This window comes from Lissotriton vulgaris, chromosome 3_1, assembly GCF_964263255.1.
Source record: "Lissotriton vulgaris chromosome 3_1, aLisVul1.2, whole genome shotgun sequence".
NCBI classification, from domain to species: domain Eukaryota; kingdom Metazoa; phylum Chordata; class Amphibia; order Caudata; family Salamandridae; genus Lissotriton; species Lissotriton vulgaris.
In genome coordinates this window covers 427,666,499-427,685,515 of record NC_141689.1, presented here as the reverse complement: position 1 = coordinate 427,685,515, position 19,017 = coordinate 427,666,499, and the positions used below count along the sequence as shown (strand labels likewise).

Sequence of the window (19,017 nt, the reverse complement as noted above, 5' to 3'; positions counted from 1 at the left end):
TTTCAAAATAATAGTATTGCCCAATGCATTTCAAGCATATCGCCCTTCCTTCTCTCCTCGCTATGTTCGGCTGCACGCCGAACATAGCGAGGAGAGAACCACCGTCCTACGGACTCGCTGAACTTTGACATGCTGCATCACGCGTTTTAAGATATAATGGAAGTCCCCTGAGGAAGGGCGATATGCTTGAAATGCATTGGGCAATACTATTATTTTGAAATATGACATACTATGTTTACAGAATACTTTTGAAAAATATGAACTTTTGAAAAATCTTCGCTATGAATAAATGAATTATTGATTATCAAATAATGTTTCATGAAAATTTATGAAAATCAAAAAGGAGTGCATGGATGGAATGCATCTTGTGATACAGGATCCATATCTTTATTCATTCATACTTTAATCTTGGGAGCCCAGCAAGATTACCATTGCATGCACCAACGACTATACAAACACAATAGGAACTAAACCCACTTACAATATCTACTCAGAGTGCGGAACCTAACACAATCTTTCTTTATCCAGAGTTTAACCACTGGCGATTCCATGCAGTGCATGTGTGCTTTTTAGGTCATTGCGCAAGCGCAAGCCCTAAAAAGCGCGTGCACAATGCCACCAGCCGCCTGCCTGCCTCGCATTACCACATCAAAGGCAGCCCAGCCTCCCTCCCACAAGCTTCTCAGCGTGCGCTCTGCATTTATCCTCCCAGCGCATTTCTCATCCCCTAATTATTCACGGCCGGCAGGCCGTACTTTCAGTTTCACGGCCCCCAGGCCGTGTCTCCTTTTATGCTCTCTGATGCTTGTTTTTTTTTAACTTGTTTTTCTTCATTTCAACGTGGATTCAAGTGTGCAGCGCTGTCTTATCGGCCTGTCTTTGCTCCCTGCTTATCTGTCTATCTCTGGATTACACAGTCAATAAAACTAATTAGACCTGGCATCTCACAGACATGCATCCTTAAACCACAGAGCGTTAATAGTGCGCAGGAATTCCTTCCCTGCCCTTTTCAAATTACATCCAACTCTCGGGGGGGATTTCTCTGTGGCTAGAGGTAATAAGGTTCAATCCGTTTTGCTCTTTGGCTTCTCATCTAGGCCCTCGGAGGTCTTAACGAATCTCTTATTTTTTATCTCCACCTTGCCTTCCATTCTGCAGTGTAATCCACGCATCTGATCTCTCTCTGTCCCCTATTGTCTTCCCTCTCAGATTTTGCTGGACGATCACATTGTGAAAACAACGTGCATGAAAGGCTGCCCTTTTATTACTCCCTTCGAGGGAGAAATATTAGCATGGGAGGCTATGCTGGTAGGTCGCCCTTTGAGAAGCCTTACTGAATTTAATTAGCTTTTTGTGAAATCAATGTGCATGAAAGGCTGCCCGTTTATTACGCCCTTCGAGGGAGAAATAGTAGCATGGGAGGCTATGCTGGTAGGTCGCCCTTTGAGAAGCCTTACTGAATTTAATTAGCTTTTTGATTTAATCTCTGTGCCATGTCTCACTTTTCACTGCCCACTGTGGTTTACGTTCCGGTGAATTTCATTATAGGAAACTTTTCAAACTTCGCTCCGTCACTGGTATTGTGTGTTGGGGCAGGGAGCAAGTTGTTAGCTGGTGGAGGAGAAACTTCTAAAGTCCTTTGTGTTAAATTGATTTCACTTAACGTTTTATTGCGTGAGCCTGAATGCAATGGAGACAGTCCCCCGGTAAGAGAGGACTCACCCATGTGAGAAGCACAAAGAGGCAGCTGCGCAAGCTCGTTTTTCACCTCTATTTCGCAGAATACAACTGAAAGCGGGAAGAGCGAGCTCGTTTTCTTAGTGTGGCAAAGAACATAACGTGTCATATCTGTAAGCGGAGCCCTCCTCGTCCCCGGCTTTCGATGCATGCCAATGGATCGGTGGGATGAGACTGGGTGCTTTTTTATTTTAACATTACGTCATTTACTTGCAACAATGACGCCCGTGCTGGAGAATGTGAGCTTTTTAGGGCTCGACCTCTAACCCTCTTCTCACTCTCCCCTCTCCTTACTCTCCTCTCTCCCCTCTCTTATTCTGTCTCACCTCTCTTCTCCTATCTACTCTCTACCCTCTTACCTCTCTCCTCTCGTCCCGCTCCCCTCAGCACCACCACAGCATCACTCAGGGGCACCACAACATCACTATGCGCCACTACAGCATCCTTGAACGCCACCGCATTACTCATCGCCACCACAGCATCACTCAGCACCACTCACCATCACCACATCATCACTCAGCATCACCCCAGCATCACTCAGCGCCACCACAGCACCACTCATCATCACCACATCATCACTCAGCGCTACCCCAGCATCCCTCAGCACCACCACATTATCACTCAGCACCACCACATTATCACTCAGCGCCACCCCAGCATCACTCAGCGCCACCCCAGCATCACTCAGTGCCACCCCAGCATCACTCAGTGCCACCCCAGCATCACTCAGTGCCACCCCAGCATCACTCAGTGCCACCCCAGCATCACTCAGTGCCACTCCAGCATCACTCAGTGCCACCCCAGCATCACTCAGCACCACTCACCATCACCACATCATCACTCAGCATCACCCCAGCATCACTCAGCACCACCACAGCACCACTCATCATCACCACATCACTCAGCGCTACCCCAGCATCCCTCAGCAACACCACATTATCACTCAGCACCACCACATTATCACTCAGCGCCACCCCAGCATCACTCCGCGCCACCCCAGCATCACTCCGCGCCACCCCAGCATCACTCCGCGCCACCCCAGCATCACTCCGTGCCACCCCAGCATCACTCAGTGCCACCCCAGCATCACTCAGTGCCACTCCAGCATCACTCAGTGCCACTCCAGCATCACTCAGTGCCACCCCAGCATCACTCAGCACCACTCACCATCACCACATCATCACTCAGCATCACCCCAGCATCACTCCGCGCCACCCCAGCATCACTCCGTGCCACCCCAGCATCACTCAGTGCCACCCCAGCATCACTCAGTGCCACCCCAGCATCACTCAGTGCCACCCCAGCATCACTCAGTGCCACCCCAGCATCACTCAGTGCCACCCCAGCATCACTCAGTGCCACCCCAGCATCACTCAGTGCCACCCCAGCATCACTCAGTGCCACCCCAGCATCACTCAGTGCCACCCCAGCATCACTCAGTGCCACCCCAGCATCACTCAGTGCCACCCCAGCATCACTCAGTGCCACCCCGGCATCACTCAGTGCCACCCCGGCATCACTCAGTGCCACCCCGGCATCACTCAGCGCAACCACGGCATCACTCAGCGCAACCACGGCATCACTCAGCGCAACCACGGCATCACTCAGCGCAACCACGGCATCACTCAGCGCAACCACGGCATCACTCAGCGCAACCACGGCATCACTCAGCGCAACCACGGCATCACTCGGCACCACCCCAGCATCACTCAGCACCACCCCAGCATCACTCAGCGCCACCCCAGCATCACTCAGCGCAACCACAGCATCACTCAGCGCAACCACAGCATCACTCAGCGCAACGACAGCATCACTCAGCGCAACGACAGCATCACTCAGCGCAACGACAGCATCACTCAGCGCAACGACAGCATCACTCAGCGCAACGACAGCATCACTCAGCGCAACTACAGCATCACTCAGCGCAACCACAGCATCACTCAGCGCAACCACAGCACCACTCAGCGCCCCCACAGCATCACTCAGCACTACCACAGCATCACTCAGCACCACCACAGCACCACTCAGCACCACCCCATTATCACTCAGCACCACCCCAGCATCACTCAGCACCACCCCAGCATCACTCAGCACCACCCCAGCATCACTCAGCACCACCCCAGCATCACTCAGCACCACCCCAGCATCACTCAGCACCACCCCAGCATCACTCAGCACCACCCCAGCATCACTCAGCACCACCCCAGCATCACTCAGCGCAACCACAGCATCACTCAGCGCAACCACAGCATCACTCAGCGCAACCACAGCATCACTCCGTGCCACCCCAGCATCACTCCGTGCCACCCCAGCATCACTCCGTGCCACCCCAGCATCACTCAGTGCCACCCCAGCATCACTCAGTGCCACCCCAGCATCACTCAGTGCCACCCCAGCATCACTCAGTGCCACCCCAGCATCACTCAGTGCCACCCCAGCATCACTCAGTGCCACCCCAGCATCACTCAGTGCCACCCCGGCATCACTCAGTGCCACCCCGGCATCACTCAGCGCCACCCCGGCATCACTCAGCGCCACCACGGCATCACTCAGCGCCACCACGGCATCACTCAGCGCAACCACGGCATCACTCAGCGCAACCACGGCATCACTCAGCGCAACCACGGCATCACTCAGCGCAACCACGGCATCACTCAGCGCAACCACGGCATCACTCAGCGCAACCACGGCATCACTCAGCGCAACCACGGCATCACTCAGCGCAACCACGGCATCACTCAGCGCAACCACGGCATCACTCAGCGCAACCACAGCATCACTCAGCGCAAGCACAGCATCACTGGTTCAAATATGTTCTTTCAATGTTTCAAGCTGTTTTCAAGCTTTCACGCTTTATTACAAATCACAAAAAAGATATTAATATTTCACTTCTGTTCTTGGATTTTCGTCACAATGAAAAACACTGAACATAATCTAAACACAAGTTATTTACAAAAGTTTAAGCTATTGCCATTACAAATTAAATAAATTATTTAAGTATTAATTATTTAAAAAAATTAAAAGCCATTGTTATTTGTAATATCAATACATCTAAGTCACGTAAATACAAAACATGTTGCATTACAAATGCTATAGGTGTCACATTTGCGTAAGTTATAACTATTGGCATTGTAAATGACAAAGCTATTAATTTAGCTATTTTAAAAAATAACACATACATAAAAAAAATTCATTTAGAAGACCAATAGCTCAAACTTTCCTAATGCGAGCCCTATTGCATTTCCAATGCTTGTTTAACCTCTCTGCCCACAAACGCAATGCAGTACCTATCTATATTCAATAGAAACAACTATTCTTTTTTTTGTATCGTTACCACACATCGTGAAATCTTTCACTTTGTGCATTAATCATGTGGCCCACAAAAGCAGCAGCTAACTACAATCTATAGAAAAAAAAATTGCTTTTCTTACCGCTACTGTACATCGTGAGTACTTTCAACTTGTGCACTAAGCTTACGACCCACTTTAATCAAGCCCCGACCATTAATTAACAAAGACACATTCAGGCAGTCGCTCCTCCTTAACCCTCGGTAGTGCATACGCTTTTCACAGTATTGGTGACTGCGCACTCACACATTGCTCACTCACAGTAATGTAGCCCACACATACTGCACCCTCACACACACTGCCCCCTCACACATTGCGCACTCACTACTTTAGGCCACACACACTGCACCCTCACACCCCGCACTCTCACACACCTCGCACCCTCACACACTCTCATTACACTGTGCCCTCACACATTGACCCCTCACACACTGACCCCTCACACACTGCGCACTCACACATTGCGCACTCACATTGCTCACTCACACTACTTTAGGGCACACACACTGCACAATCACACCCCTCACACACTGCCCCCTCACACACTGCCCCCTCACACATTGCTCACTCACACTACTTTAGGGCAATCACACTGCACAATCACACCCCGCACCCTCACACACCCGCACCCACACCCGCACCCTCACACACTCATTACACTGCCCCCTCACACACTGCACCCTCACACATTAGCCCCCACTCGTCGCCACCACATCACTCACGCCATCACAGCATCAATCTGTGCAACCATTCAACAACTGGTTCAAATATGTTCTCTCAATGTTTCAAGCTTTATTTCAAATGTCACAAAAAAAATGTTAATATTTCACTTCTGTTCTTGGATTTTCGGCACAATAAAATACACTGAACATAATCTTCACAAAAGTTATTTACAAAAGTTTAAGCTATTGCCATTATAAATTACAATAAGTATTAATTATTGAGAAAAAATTTTATATTTGTAATATCAATACATCTAACTCACGTAAATACAACACATTGCATTACAAATGCTATAGGTGTCACATTTGCGAAAGTTATAACTATTGGCATTGTAAATGACAAAGCTATTAATTTCGCTATTTTCAAAACCAACACATAATATATAAATGCAATTACAATACAATACAATAAATAAAAAAAATTGTCATTTACAATACCAATAGCTCAAACTTTCCTAATGCGAGACCTATTGCATTGTAAATGCTTGTTCACTTAGTCACAATTGCCCGCCATATTGAGTTACCTAATCATAGTATCTCAATTCTCTTTTAGTATATAACTATACATAGTCATTTCTTATGCAACCAAACATTCGTGTTACTTAAACTTCTTAGTCCATTTAAGCTTCTCAGACCTTTAGAATTTTTTCAGTCTTTACGCCCATCCCTCTCTCTCATACTGTGTGATGGACATGCATTGTTCTTCAGAATCCAATAAATATCCGAAATATATACATCATTGTTTTATAAGGTGCAAACACATGTTCAAATGTTCCATGGTAATCATTCAAGATTTAAACACCTACACTGAAAAGGATATCTCAAGGTTCTTGGATTTTGAGGTCACTTACCAAAGTATAAAGATAAAGATACCTCATAAAATGCACATACAAAATGTGAACAAAGCACCACATTGGCCTACTCTCCATATATCATATATAATAAAAAGACAAAGAAATGGATGTTGGTGCATAGAGAATTTAACCTAAAGCCAACAGTATCATAATAGCACCATATCTGAGGATATGCACATATTCCCATGGTTTTCATCCATCTCGCTTTATGCCTGCAGTTTCTTACACACCCACCTATCTACATGGGGGTACAAATATATAATAGAGTGCAAAGGCATAGTATGGCTATGTACATTTTTCTCAATATCTCCCTGCAGTATGTTCCACATCCAGTTATCTACCAAAGGGCTCAACGATATAATAAAGTGCAAATGCCAGATATATAATATATATCAATTGACTCTATATCCCAATTATAGGTTCCCCAGCTTTGAAGTCATCCACTCTAGCCGCTAGGCCATATCCCTCTCATACATATATTCGTGTGCTGGGCTCTGCAGTAGTACTACACTGAGCAGATCCACATGCAGCCTAGAATCGCATGGCTCAGTATTTGGTATGATTGCTAGCTGTTTTTGTTTCAGTGCCATATTGTGATCTCCTATCCCCTGAAGAGCTGCACCGAATCCCTTGCTGACTGTGGCGGGAAATAAGCCATATATGGCTGATTTTACGAGCAGGCTTCTGCAGTTTTCATAGTTTTGTGAAGTTGTATCATTGCTGCCCCTTCTTAAACGAAAGTAAAATGACACGTTTTATTTTTGTTTCTTTGTTTCAGGGCTTGCAGGGAACCGAAAAACAGACCAGGACTTTTCCATTTGGTGTGCCTTCGTATGTCAAATTGCTGAACGTACCCTCCCTACAGATGATTATTTGAAAGCATTTCAATTAGGTAAGACCGGCCCTGCTAGTGCCGTATTTTTATCACAGAAGATATGCAGCACCACACCCTATAACTCTCTAAGCCTATTGTAGAAAGGTGGATATCTGACTATATGGTTACCCCAACTTTTTGCTTAGTGTTTAGCTGGTTTTCGACTTAGTTGGCCTGGGATCCTGCTAATCAGGGCCCCAGGCTATCTGCTCTCACTGTAAAATGGACTCCATGTACTTTAGGTACATCTCCAATTGGATACTGGGTGACCTTGTGAGCCTCTGTATAGTGTACCATAGGTACCCAGGGCATAGGTGCATCCAAGGCCTACCAGGGGCTGCAGCATGTATTATGCCACCCCTGGCTGGCCATCCAAACTGACACCACTGGCTGATCACTCATCTAGCGCAAGGTCGTGTAATCACCACTTGCTTAGGTATAGTATTGCTATACCTACCATTATATATAGACACATATATACCTATAAGTCACTCCTATGGCAGGCCTTAACAATCCTGAAGGTAGAGTGCTTGGTTTTATGTGGGATGGTGCTCTAGCATGAGCTGAGCCTGTCTTCAGCTTTCGGAACCATGTCCTTATAGCTGTTCTATGATATAGCCATACCATATACTCTTAAGTGCATTATAATCCTCGCGGTTAATGCTATCTTTGGTTTGGCTTTATCAAAACATGTTGTGTAAGGTGTCAAATGCTTTGGAATACTACACCCTCCTCCCCCCCCCCGCCAGTCCTGGCGGCGGGGGTAGCATTCCACCCTTCTAGAAGGAGAAGACATGTAGTTGTAGCTTTACCCAGTTAAAGTTAAACTGAGCATCAGCATCACAAAATGGATGCTGCTGCCACCTCCCCAGACAGGCTATAGTGTATTGGGGCAGGGTGGGTTGAAAGAAATGAGACACTGCCTGGGGCACACAAGGTGCTCCATGCATAGCCTGGTTCAAACCAGTGGCTGGGGCACTCCAGCCCCAGCTTTGGCACGAAACTGGACAAAGGGAAAGGGGTGTAACCACCCCCTTCCCAGGTTCCACCCATAGGAGGGACCTAGCAGGTAATCCAGCCCCTTAGATCAGTATAAAGTTAGAAGTTGTGTCTTGAGTCATTAGATTACTCTGGAAAGAAACTCTGAAACGAACTCTTGGACCTTTGACGTTCCATTTCGACTGGAAGACTTAAGACATCTCCCTTGTGGTCAAGTAGTGGCCACCCTGTGCAAACAGGCATCACCAGTAACTAGCCGGTTTGCTTTGTCGACGCCCCCTCCGGAACCCGAAGACTTAGCGACGCAGCTTCTGGACTTCAGACTTCTCTGACTCCGACCCACATCCACAGCAAAGCTGAGACCCGTGGCGGACACGAGAGACGTGGGACCGGACAACCTGCAGTACCTGCTGTTTGCTAACTGTGCAGCTTCTGAGGCGTCCGCGAAGTTCTGCATTGGGGTTTGAGAAGCCCCAACCCCGAGCAGTAAGTGCACCGAAGCTCAGCCCTCCACACTCCACGAGTGCCGCGTGGGGCCTGCGCCTGCATTTCTCCTCAACGCGTCTTCGCGGTTGCTAGCCTGTTTGCTAGTGGCCCCCCTGAAGACATCGTATTGAAACAACGCTGCTTGCCTGGTTGCTCTGGGCTTGCTCCTGCTTTCCTGTTAAAGGGAAGCTCCCCAGACCTTGCTGGTCTGAACAGAAGCCGAGCTTCCCTTCCTACGTGGATTGCCTTTGCCAAGGCTTGTTGACTCCGATCCGGAAGCCAACACTGCCAACAGCTAGATCCTTCATGGGACAGTCCGTATCCAGCTCCTGGTCGTCGTCGACGCCTCCCGTTCCACGTGGCTGCAGAGACAAGCTTCACTTCTTCACCTGATTGCATCTCGACATCGCCTGGTTCCTTCCTGGTTCCTTCCTGGTCACTGGCTAGTGACCAAGACTCTGTCCCCTCTGCTTTCAGGTTCTTCACTGCTCCGATCCACCCTTGGATCCATCCGGACATCTTCCTCCTGGTCGCCTGCAGCATTTTCTTGCAGCTCTCCATAGGATTGATCGACGAAACCTGACACGAAAGAACACCTATGCACCCGGCTTCCCTGGGTGAGGTAGCTCGAGTACTCTGGTGCTCCCGTGGGTAACAACTATACAAGTGTCCTAGTTTAACTGGGTTTTCCCGTAGTCCACCCGGAAGTGTCCGAAATCTACTACTTTGTAACTTTTAGGTTCCCATTGAAAGTCTATGGTAACTTGCGTGTGTGTATAGACACTGCACACGCATCCTGTGGGACTCCTACTTCCTAACCTTTGGTTGTTCAGTCTAGCCCCAGCGATTTCCTAGTCCCTAGGCCTACTCACCTTTCCTGAAGTGGTTCTTATATCACTTACTTAGTATATGGTTCGTGAGGCCCCTAGGACAGAATTGTATTTGTGCAACTTATAGTATGCTTATTGAGTAACTTGTGCTGTATCTCGAACTCTGACCTCATAAAGAGTGCAGAGGGTTGTGTTAGTAATAAATACATATATATTTGATATATACCTTGTGTGGTGTCCTTTCATTTGATATTCAAGGGATTATAATTGGTAAAAGAATTGGCTTCACATGCTCTCTGAAGTATTAGCCTAAGACTGCTTTGTCCATGCTGCCACTATGATAGCTGGTCTATAAGGTTGACTTTACAACCATCACCATAAGGGTTGTTTGGACTGATACAGGGTGCCCACTAGAATAGTGGACATCACATATCAGGCCAACTTCTCACACATATCTTTACAGTTTTTGCAAAATATATGCTTTAAGCAAGTAAGTTATTGATTCCAGTCCCGTGAGTCAGCAAAATGAGTGTGAATATACTCTACCACTTAGACAGCAATCATACAGCATTTCAGATGGATAATTTGTGAAGCTTGTTTTGTAAGAGTTACTGGATTATCTTTCAAAGTGCATTTTAGAATACCAGCCAAGAGACTTACCTACTTTTTAGGTCAAACCTGAGCAGCGCTGCTCTGCGTGGCATGCTGTATTAGAGTACGGACTTGAAGCTCTGCCCACTCTCGGCTTATATTTTTAATTGGCTTGTGTCTTTGTCCTTTGTAAATGCTGGCTTCTGATTCGTTAACAGGCTTGTTAGTCCCTTCTTAGTACCGCCTTATCTACATTTGTAACCTCCCATAAGAACTGGCACTTTTACTTCTGCTGTTACACAGTATGTCTTATTTCGTCTGTAAGCACTATTTTCTTTAACCCCTTCCCTTCTGGCTACATTCCCCCGCTGTGCTGGGGGGCAGGGGGGCGCGTGCAGCGCTCCCATGCTCATGACGAGCTCAGCTCGTCATGAGCTACAGTGCTCCTGTGCTCATGACGAGCTCAGCTCGTCACGGCCACACCCGTTTCTTTAGAACGCTCAGCACAGCAGGGGAATTAGCCCAGCGTGCGAGCGTTCTAAAGGCCATGACGAGCTCGTCATGAGCACCGGAGAACTGTAGCTCATGACGAGCGGAGCTAGTCATGAGCATGCAAGGGGTTAATGAGTTTCTCCTACTGCAGGTATGACATGCTTTCCTGCTACATTCAGCGCACCATGCACGCTTTCACTTTCCAAGCAGCCCAGGACAATGGTGGCCGCTTCTTTGAAATGAAATAGATCTCGCAGTTTAAAGAGTTTGAGCTATTGGCATTGGAAATGACAATGCCTTTTTTTATGTTTCAATTATCAAAACCGATAAATAAAAGACTTTGTCATTTACAATGCCAATAGCTTAAACTCTCGCAAATACGAGACCTATTGCATTGCAAATGCTTGTTACTCCTCCTGGGTGGCGTATACAAAATAAATGTCATAATTCAATTACCTCTGGATTTTCAAGCTGGGAGGATTTTTACAGCTACACAAGACTATTTGAGATTATCAGTGCACTTGTGCAAGGTTTTGCGTTGGCTAACTACTGACATTCTCAAGGTTTTACGTTGGCTCGCTGCTGACATTGTGCAAGGTTTTGCTTTGGCTCGCTGTTGACATTGTGCAAGGTTTTGCATTGGCTCGCTGCTGACATTGTGCAAGGTTTTGCGTTGGCTCGCTGCTGACATTGTCAAGATTTTACGTTGGCTCGCTGCTAACATTGTGCAAGGTTTTGCGTTCGCTCGCTGCTGACATCATCAAGGTTTTGCATTGGCTCTCTGCTGACATTGTCAAGATTTTGCGTTGGCTCGCTGCTGACAATGTGCAAGGTTTTGCGTTGGCTTGCTGCTGACGACATTGTCCAGGTTTTTGCATTGGCTTGCTGCTGACATTGTGCAGGGTTTTGTGTTGGCTCACTGCCGACATTGTGCAAGGTTTTGCGTTGGCTCAATGCTGACATTGCCAAGGTTTTGCGTTGGCTTGCTGCTGACATTGTCAAGGTTTTGCGTTGGCTCGCTGCTGACATTGCCAAGGTTTTGTATTGGCTTGCTGCTGACATAAGGTTTTGCGTTGGCTTGCTGCTGACACTGTACAAGGTTTTTGCATCGGCTCGCTACTGACATCTCTTATGAATAGCAGACCGCTCGTTTGAGCCCTACCAAGGGACAACTCAACTTTTCACTGTTATTCCTACATCAGTTATTTGCTTGGTGAAGAAGCTGCTCAGAACTGCAATAAGCAGCATATTAAAACAAAAGTATTAAGCCAACAATGCCCTTGTTATCGTTTTTCGTGATATCTGCTTTGAAGTGCGTTTCTGTTTAAAAGTGTTCTTTTAAGTTAACTTCCTTAGCAGATGCTTCACATAAAATGTATCTTATCTCAACCTGGGACCTCTCTGTATGCTAGATATGTACACACGATCCATTAACTCCACAGATAATTCCTATCGCCCACCCCTTTTCTCTAATAGTTTGTGAAACACAATGCTAGACTACAGAATGTCTTGTGAAATTTCAGGATCACTTTCCTCGCACTGGTAGGTCAGACTTCAGCCCGGTGAAGTCATGACGCAGGAAACAGGTTAGCTAAAGAATTCAACAAATACTGATGTATGCCTCCCTATTATAGAGTATTTCTGTCCGGCCAGCTATAGTTCTATTTTTTGCCAATAACGCCATCTTGTGGATGTATCAGAAAATCTACTCAATGGACAAGTAATGAGTTCATGCATTTAACTTGAATGGGCTCATCTATACACTCAAGTGTGTCCACCCACATATGAATCATGTTTTGCAGTTGCGATTCTGGTTTGTCAGCGTCTACAGTTTTTATCACTGCATTGTTAATGTCCACTATTTTCCCAGGTTTTCCATACTGAAGAGTTATATGACCAATGCTAATCACGAACATTGTCTTCCTTGAGCAAACAATTTATGCCGGCTGGTTTTATAGTTCAAGTCTAACTGGCCGACACGACCCCCTTGGAGAGTTCATTTATTATTTTACTCGCATGTGCTCTCCGACTTTATTACAGTTGTAAATAGATACACATTACAAAAGCTCGGACGTACATGCACTGGCTTCCTATTGCAACACGGGTTTTCTTTTAATATTTTATGGATTGATAGCCCACTGGGCACACTGATCAGCTGGTCCTCTGTTTGTGGACAAACTATTGTCACTATCCTTCCTTCAGACTAAAAGCATTCAGATTTCCATCTGCATTAAGCAGTCAATATTTCTACCTTTTTTAAAAAACTGCAAATGGAGGCAATGATATGAGGGATGTGCAAAATTAGCATATTTCATTTTGTGTAATTATGCAACATTTCCCAAAAACTACACAAAAGAGATCCCACGCCATTTAGCATTGTATTTTAGGGCAAAATAGAGACATTTTGTATTAAAAAAAAAACCCACGAAAAACACAATTGCCATGAACAATTCCAGGCACGTTCTGGTTGTGCGAATTATTCCTGTGCTTTAACAGTAGTTTTTTCGAAGGAATGGTCTTTGATTTGCTTGAACAGCTGTAGCGGCATCATTTTGGAAATTTTGCTCAGCCAGTATTATGTGAAATGCCGGAAATTACATGAGATCACACAGGTGTAACTGATATGTTGCCTAAGCCTAGAAATATTAAGTATGACAGAATATGTCATCAGAAAATTCCTTGAAAATTAACAGTTTGAAAGATATCCAAATCTTGTCCAGGCTGTTAACCATGAAGAGAACACAGGGCATCTTTAGTAAAACAATCTTCACTGCACGTTGGTGAGAAAGTAATTTCCATCTTTGGCCACCCTCTCTCTCTGCCTACTGTAACCGGCACTTAAGGGTTATCCTTGCCTTTCAGCTTAGCTGCTGTTGAAATTGTACTTTATAGATTACCTGTAATTTTCTGAACTCCACTAAGTTAAGCTCCCCTGTTGACCCATCAACTTTGCATATTGTCTTCTGTCCATGTCGGATATTGCCCTCTCTCTTATGGAGACGTGCAAGAAGCCTCTTGATCCGCATTGCTGCCTTCAGGACTATTTTCCTTCTTTCTTTCCTGGCGAATATTACTTCAGTTCCAGTCAATACTCAGCCTCCTTCTCCTGGGATCCGAGTTCCTCCTTTTATCTAGGACTTGGAATGAAGTTAGTTGTTACTGCTAACTTCTATGTCATACGAAGTACCCTGGACACTGAGGGCCTGGCTGCTCTGCTTCAGACCCTATCAGTGGCTTTGATATGGCCTCTCATCTCCTACGGCTCCTTAGACGGAGGGAGTTTGCAGTGGAACTGGGATGGAAGGGGCGGTATTAGGATGGGTTGCACCTTTCTTCAGGGACTGTGGGGAGAGCCTTTTAACCTGCCTCCTCACTGCTCCAAGATTTGAGAACTTGTGTGCCCTGGCCCACATCATGTTTATCTATTGTATGATTGCTTCATTGCACATTTGTTGTGGCAATGCTGTCTGTTTGACCTTCCTAAACGTGCTGCATAGGTTGCAACTCATTCAGAATACTGCAGCCTGATTATTCCCGGGTCTTTCTAGGAGAGGACTTTGTTAAGGCAATTTGAAAAACGTGCACCGGCTCCCAGTATCCTACAAAGTTAGACTTGAATCCCTGTGTAATTTGTCACAAAGCATTCCAGGGGTAAGGTCCTGTTTTTATTTGCCTGAAGTGTTGTAGTTCTGATTCACAGAGGACCTTGAAATCTTCTTACTAATCTTGCTCAAAGTCAGGCATGTGTGGTTAAGTGGGAGCTCCTTCTCCTCTCCATCTGCTAAATATTGGAATCCTTTTCCTATTTCCATACGTAGCATTGACAACCGTTTGACTTTTTGTAAAGACTTTAAAACTTGGCTCTTTTGCTTAAGTTCTTTGTAAATTGTCTCTTTACCATAGCCAAGTTTCACATGATGACTGCGCATGTGATCTCTTTTGAGATCATGGTGCGCTTTAACGCAATGGTTAATTCATGCAGTGCTGAAGGCCTTTCAGTAGTAAACATTTTAGCACCCAAGCATTTTTAGGTTTCGCCTGCGAAATCTTAGGTCCTACAGTGTGGGGCTTAGTCCCGCCTCTGTCTTCCATTGGCTAGCTCTATAAATGGAGGCTAGCCATTGGAAGAGATTGGCTGTCAGTCACTATTTCCCCATCGGAACGCGATTCGGGGGCGTTTCTGTGTCTTTTTTTAAGTCCCGCCCCCCACACCCTCCCTATCGCCGCCCCGTTGTCCGGGCCTTCTCGAAGTTCTCCCTCCCGCACGCCCACTGTCCGTGCCTCCTCCCTCCCGCCCGCCCACTGTTCGTGTTCGATGCTGTCCAACCTTTGTTTATCCCCGCCCTCCCTCCCAATGCCCGTGCCTTCTCCCTCCCACCCGCCCACTGTCCGTGCTTCCTTGTATGACAGAGTGGCAATGCCTGCTGCTGGAACCTCATAGTACTTAAGAACTTGTATTGTGATAAAGAATGTGCTGATTGCCTTCTCAAAGTTCTCCCTCCCGCCCGCCCACTGTCCGTGCCTCCTCCCTCCCGCCCACTGTTCGTGTTCGATGCTGTCCAACCTTTGTTTATCCCCCGCCCTCCCTCCCGTTGTCCGTGCCTTCTCCCTCCCGCCCGCCCACTGTCCGTGCCTCCTTGTATGACAGAGTGGCAATGCCTGCTGCTGGAACCTCATAGCACTTAAGAACTTGTATTGTGATAAAGAGTGTGCTGATTGGCGTGCACTAAGCAAACTCTAAAAAAAGAAACACAGCGCACGTCAACTGTGCTGTACAGCTGTCTGTCTGTCATTAGAGGTCTGGGGTGATGGATTTCGATTTTTGGGTAAAATATGTGTGAATATCGGAATATATCCTCACTTGTCAATCAGTTTAAAAGGACCGTCAAACAGTAAATTCAAAGCAGACTGTAGCATTCTCCAAAACAGCTGCGGACCTGTTTCGTTGAACGATGCGAGTGTAATCCAACAGGCAGCTCCAACAACTGCAATTCCTTTTTGAGCGCGCCTACAAAACACACCATTGAGTCAGTCATATAATACAGACACGGGGCTTTTCGGGCCGAGTGACTTTTTCAAAGCAACCTGTTGTCATCTGTTCTTGACGAGAGTCTTTTGTTAACTCATCGGCTCAACGCCTTGATCTGACCCGTGCGAACAGTATTTACTCACAACAGGTCTCGCAGGCCCAGAGTGATTTAAACCTATAAAGGAGAAGGGGCGGCTCTTTCCCACACTCCGATCCTTTGTGTCTGGGCCCCAGATGTCATAACCCCTCCCTCCCTCCCTGTAATGTGCCACACTTCTATTGTCCCTGCTGCTCTCTGATTGGCTGCTGAGTGTGGGACCCTCTCTGCAGCCCCAAGCTTGCACGGAGTAGCACTGTATAGGGATGTATTGCAGACCCGTGATATAAACACTCAGATAATGATGGTAAATAAGCTCGCTGGGGCTGTCAGTCTGCGTCTGTCAGTGCTTGATGCACCATAGCAGTCTGTGTGTAGACTAAAGCTCCTATTTAGCTTTCAAGACTTACTTACTGACCTTGTCAGCTCATAACCCTTTAAATATTCTTATTCTGACTGAGTCTGCCATCACTCCATATAGGAGGTGACTCCATACATGTATTTATTGCCTTGTAATGAAAGACGTCCCAGTGCCGCTCCCTGTTAGTGCTTTAAATGGGCAGGTACTGTCCAAAGCCTGCTCTCTTCTTGTTTCATTACATCTCATGAGGGAGTGAGGGTGCTGGGGCTGCTACGGGGAAATATGTGTAATACTGGGGAGGGGGGGGGGATGGTCAAGTGCACGGGGGCGAGTGCTGTCAGTATGATTCTGGTTATCAGAGTCCTGTCCATGGGTTGGTGATGGGGTCTGGATGTGTGCTGCCTTGGGGGGAATGCCTGCATGCCTCTTGTGCTGGAATTGTTTTTTTTTTAGGTTACAGGTATTTATGATAATTAATGCTGCTCTGTGTCGTGGCTTGCTCTTTAGCTTCATATTTAGTCATAACATACCTATAAATTGTCCAGGCACAGCATGTTAGTGGGGGTCGATATCATTTAAAAGCAGGGGGTCTGTGTGGTGGGTGGGTCTGTGTGTGTGTGTGTGTGTGTGTGTGTGTGTGTGTGTGTGTGTGTGTGGCTCTGTGTGGTTCTGTGTGTGTGTGGGTGCAAATGCAATAGAAAACGCATTTGCGAGAGATTAAGCTATTGGCATTGTAAATGACAATGCGATTTATTTATGTTTTCAAAAACAACACATAAATAAAACGTTTGTCATTTACAATGCCAATAGTTCTAACTTTTGCAAAGGCGAAACCGTTACATTGTAAATGCTTGTTTCTTTTGTATTAGGAAAAAAACATTTAATGGGCCATTGCATGTGCGCACACACACTTGGCGGCCATCTTCAAAATCATTGAAAAATGGCTGCCGCACATACCTACAAATGGTTGCCATCTTGGAATGATTTTTCTTAGACAATAGAAAAACCATTCCAAGATGGCTACTTTGCATTCATGCACATTCACACATTGTGGTAATCTGGGAGGAGGCAAGAAGAACTGGCACATCAATAGGTGTCACTGGCGAGACTAATTGGCTTTGCCAATGCTTGGTTTTGTTTTTGGCTGCTGGTACGTCGAAGAGGTGATATCGAAAATACAAGGCCACAAAACAGTGGAACTCGGATGCACCTTGCCGTAAACCACATGTTTAATCGCATTACAAAAATGTAATTCCAATTTTGCTGTGACGTTTGGAAGCATGTTTTGTGCCAATAATTTCCCCCACTCTCTATAATGCCTTCGCACAACATGACCATCGTGCCCCAGTCTAACGCTTTTCCTCGTGGGAAGGGGAAGCCGTACCCTTTGTTGGCCTGCACCTTTTCTTTACGATGTTGAATATATACCTTTGAAGTTGAACAATTGACATTTCTTTCGCGAATTGTGACGTTAAACAGTTGTTTTGGTCTTTTCCAGGGATTGACCTCGCAATGGCTGCCCGCGAGCGCAGGATGCTCTCTGCTCTTTTGGTTCCGCTGGTCATCTGCTTCACCCTAGGTAAGACCCGTCCCTGGGGTGGGTTAACGTGAGCGTGCGCAGGTGCAGAGGCTGCGTGCGTGATTGAGTGCACTGCACGTTGTGTGCGCGGCTGATTGCTTGTTGTTCTACAGCAAAATACTGCTAAGCCGATGGCAGCACGAGAGCGAGGAGGGATTGACGGGGATAGGTTAGTCACCACAACAATCTTATAATAATATGGACTATGCCCTGGAAGCCCAGCAGAGTAAATGGAAGCTGTCGACTCTTTCCCAGACATCTGGCAACATGTTGTGCAAAATAACGGAGTAATGTGGCCCACTTTTAAACCATGACATTTCGTAGTGCGTGGCTACTGGTAACAAGTGCACGTGACTTTAATAATGTATCGTGTGTTTAAAACAATGAATACTTGGAGTGCACCTCTAGAAATTCCCTGCTTCCAAACATATGCTCAACAAAAACAGTACCATTGGTACACAAGTCGGTGCGAGAAACGGACTTGTTGCCCAATCTGGCGAAAACCGCCTGTGACTCAGTGATGAAATGCGGAAGTGGCCTGTTAAAATCATGGACCAGGGGGCCCAATTAACACGTCGAGGGATGTCATTTCGTAATTAGCTTTCGGCCACAGGGAAGACTGTTATCTGGGTAAATAACATCCGCACAGGAAAGAGAACAGAATGTTTTTAATTTAGATGAAAATGTAGAGTATTCAAAAGTCGGGTCAGTAGGAAGGGGGAAAGGCATTAATACTTAATTCTTGTATATCAAAGTAGTACATTTGTATTCTTTTAGAGGGATTGGAAAAAATTGTCAAGGCCTTGGAGAGAGTAGGAAGCATGTTGGATACTTCAGCAGAGGTAGAACAAGCCGAAAGGGCGATTTTGTTGGGTGAACCGTTTCTACATTCTCTTGCTGTACATCATCCTGTTCTCTTGTGGTTCGATTCCGAAATATATCTTGTTTACTTGTCTAAAATGTTTTGGTGTTGACAACAGTGGTAGTATTCTTGATACTGCCTCATTCAGCGTTTGCAC

At 46.3% G+C, this 19,017-nt stretch overlaps 1 protein-coding gene across 5 annotated transcripts in view; it reads left to right on the top strand.

Moving 5' to 3' along the window:
• The window catches only part of LOC147726593 (interleukin-6 receptor subunit beta-like), a 527,141-nt gene that overhangs the window by 96,910 nt on the left and 411,214 nt on the right, over positions 1–19,017 (top strand). For 4 of the 5 annotated variants that reach the window (XM_086960647.1, XM_086960643.1, XM_086960648.1 and 1 more), the window contains exons 2-3: positions 7,439–7,552; positions 17,918–17,998. In XM_086960647.1, the coding sequence (XP_086816773.1) occupies positions 17,932–17,998 (67 nt within the window). In that variant the 5' untranslated portion in view covers positions 7,439–7,552; positions 17,918–17,931. The remainder of the gene's footprint in view (positions 1–7,438; positions 7,553–17,917; positions 17,999–19,017) is intronic. The other variant, XM_086960645.1, reaches the window with a different exon arrangement.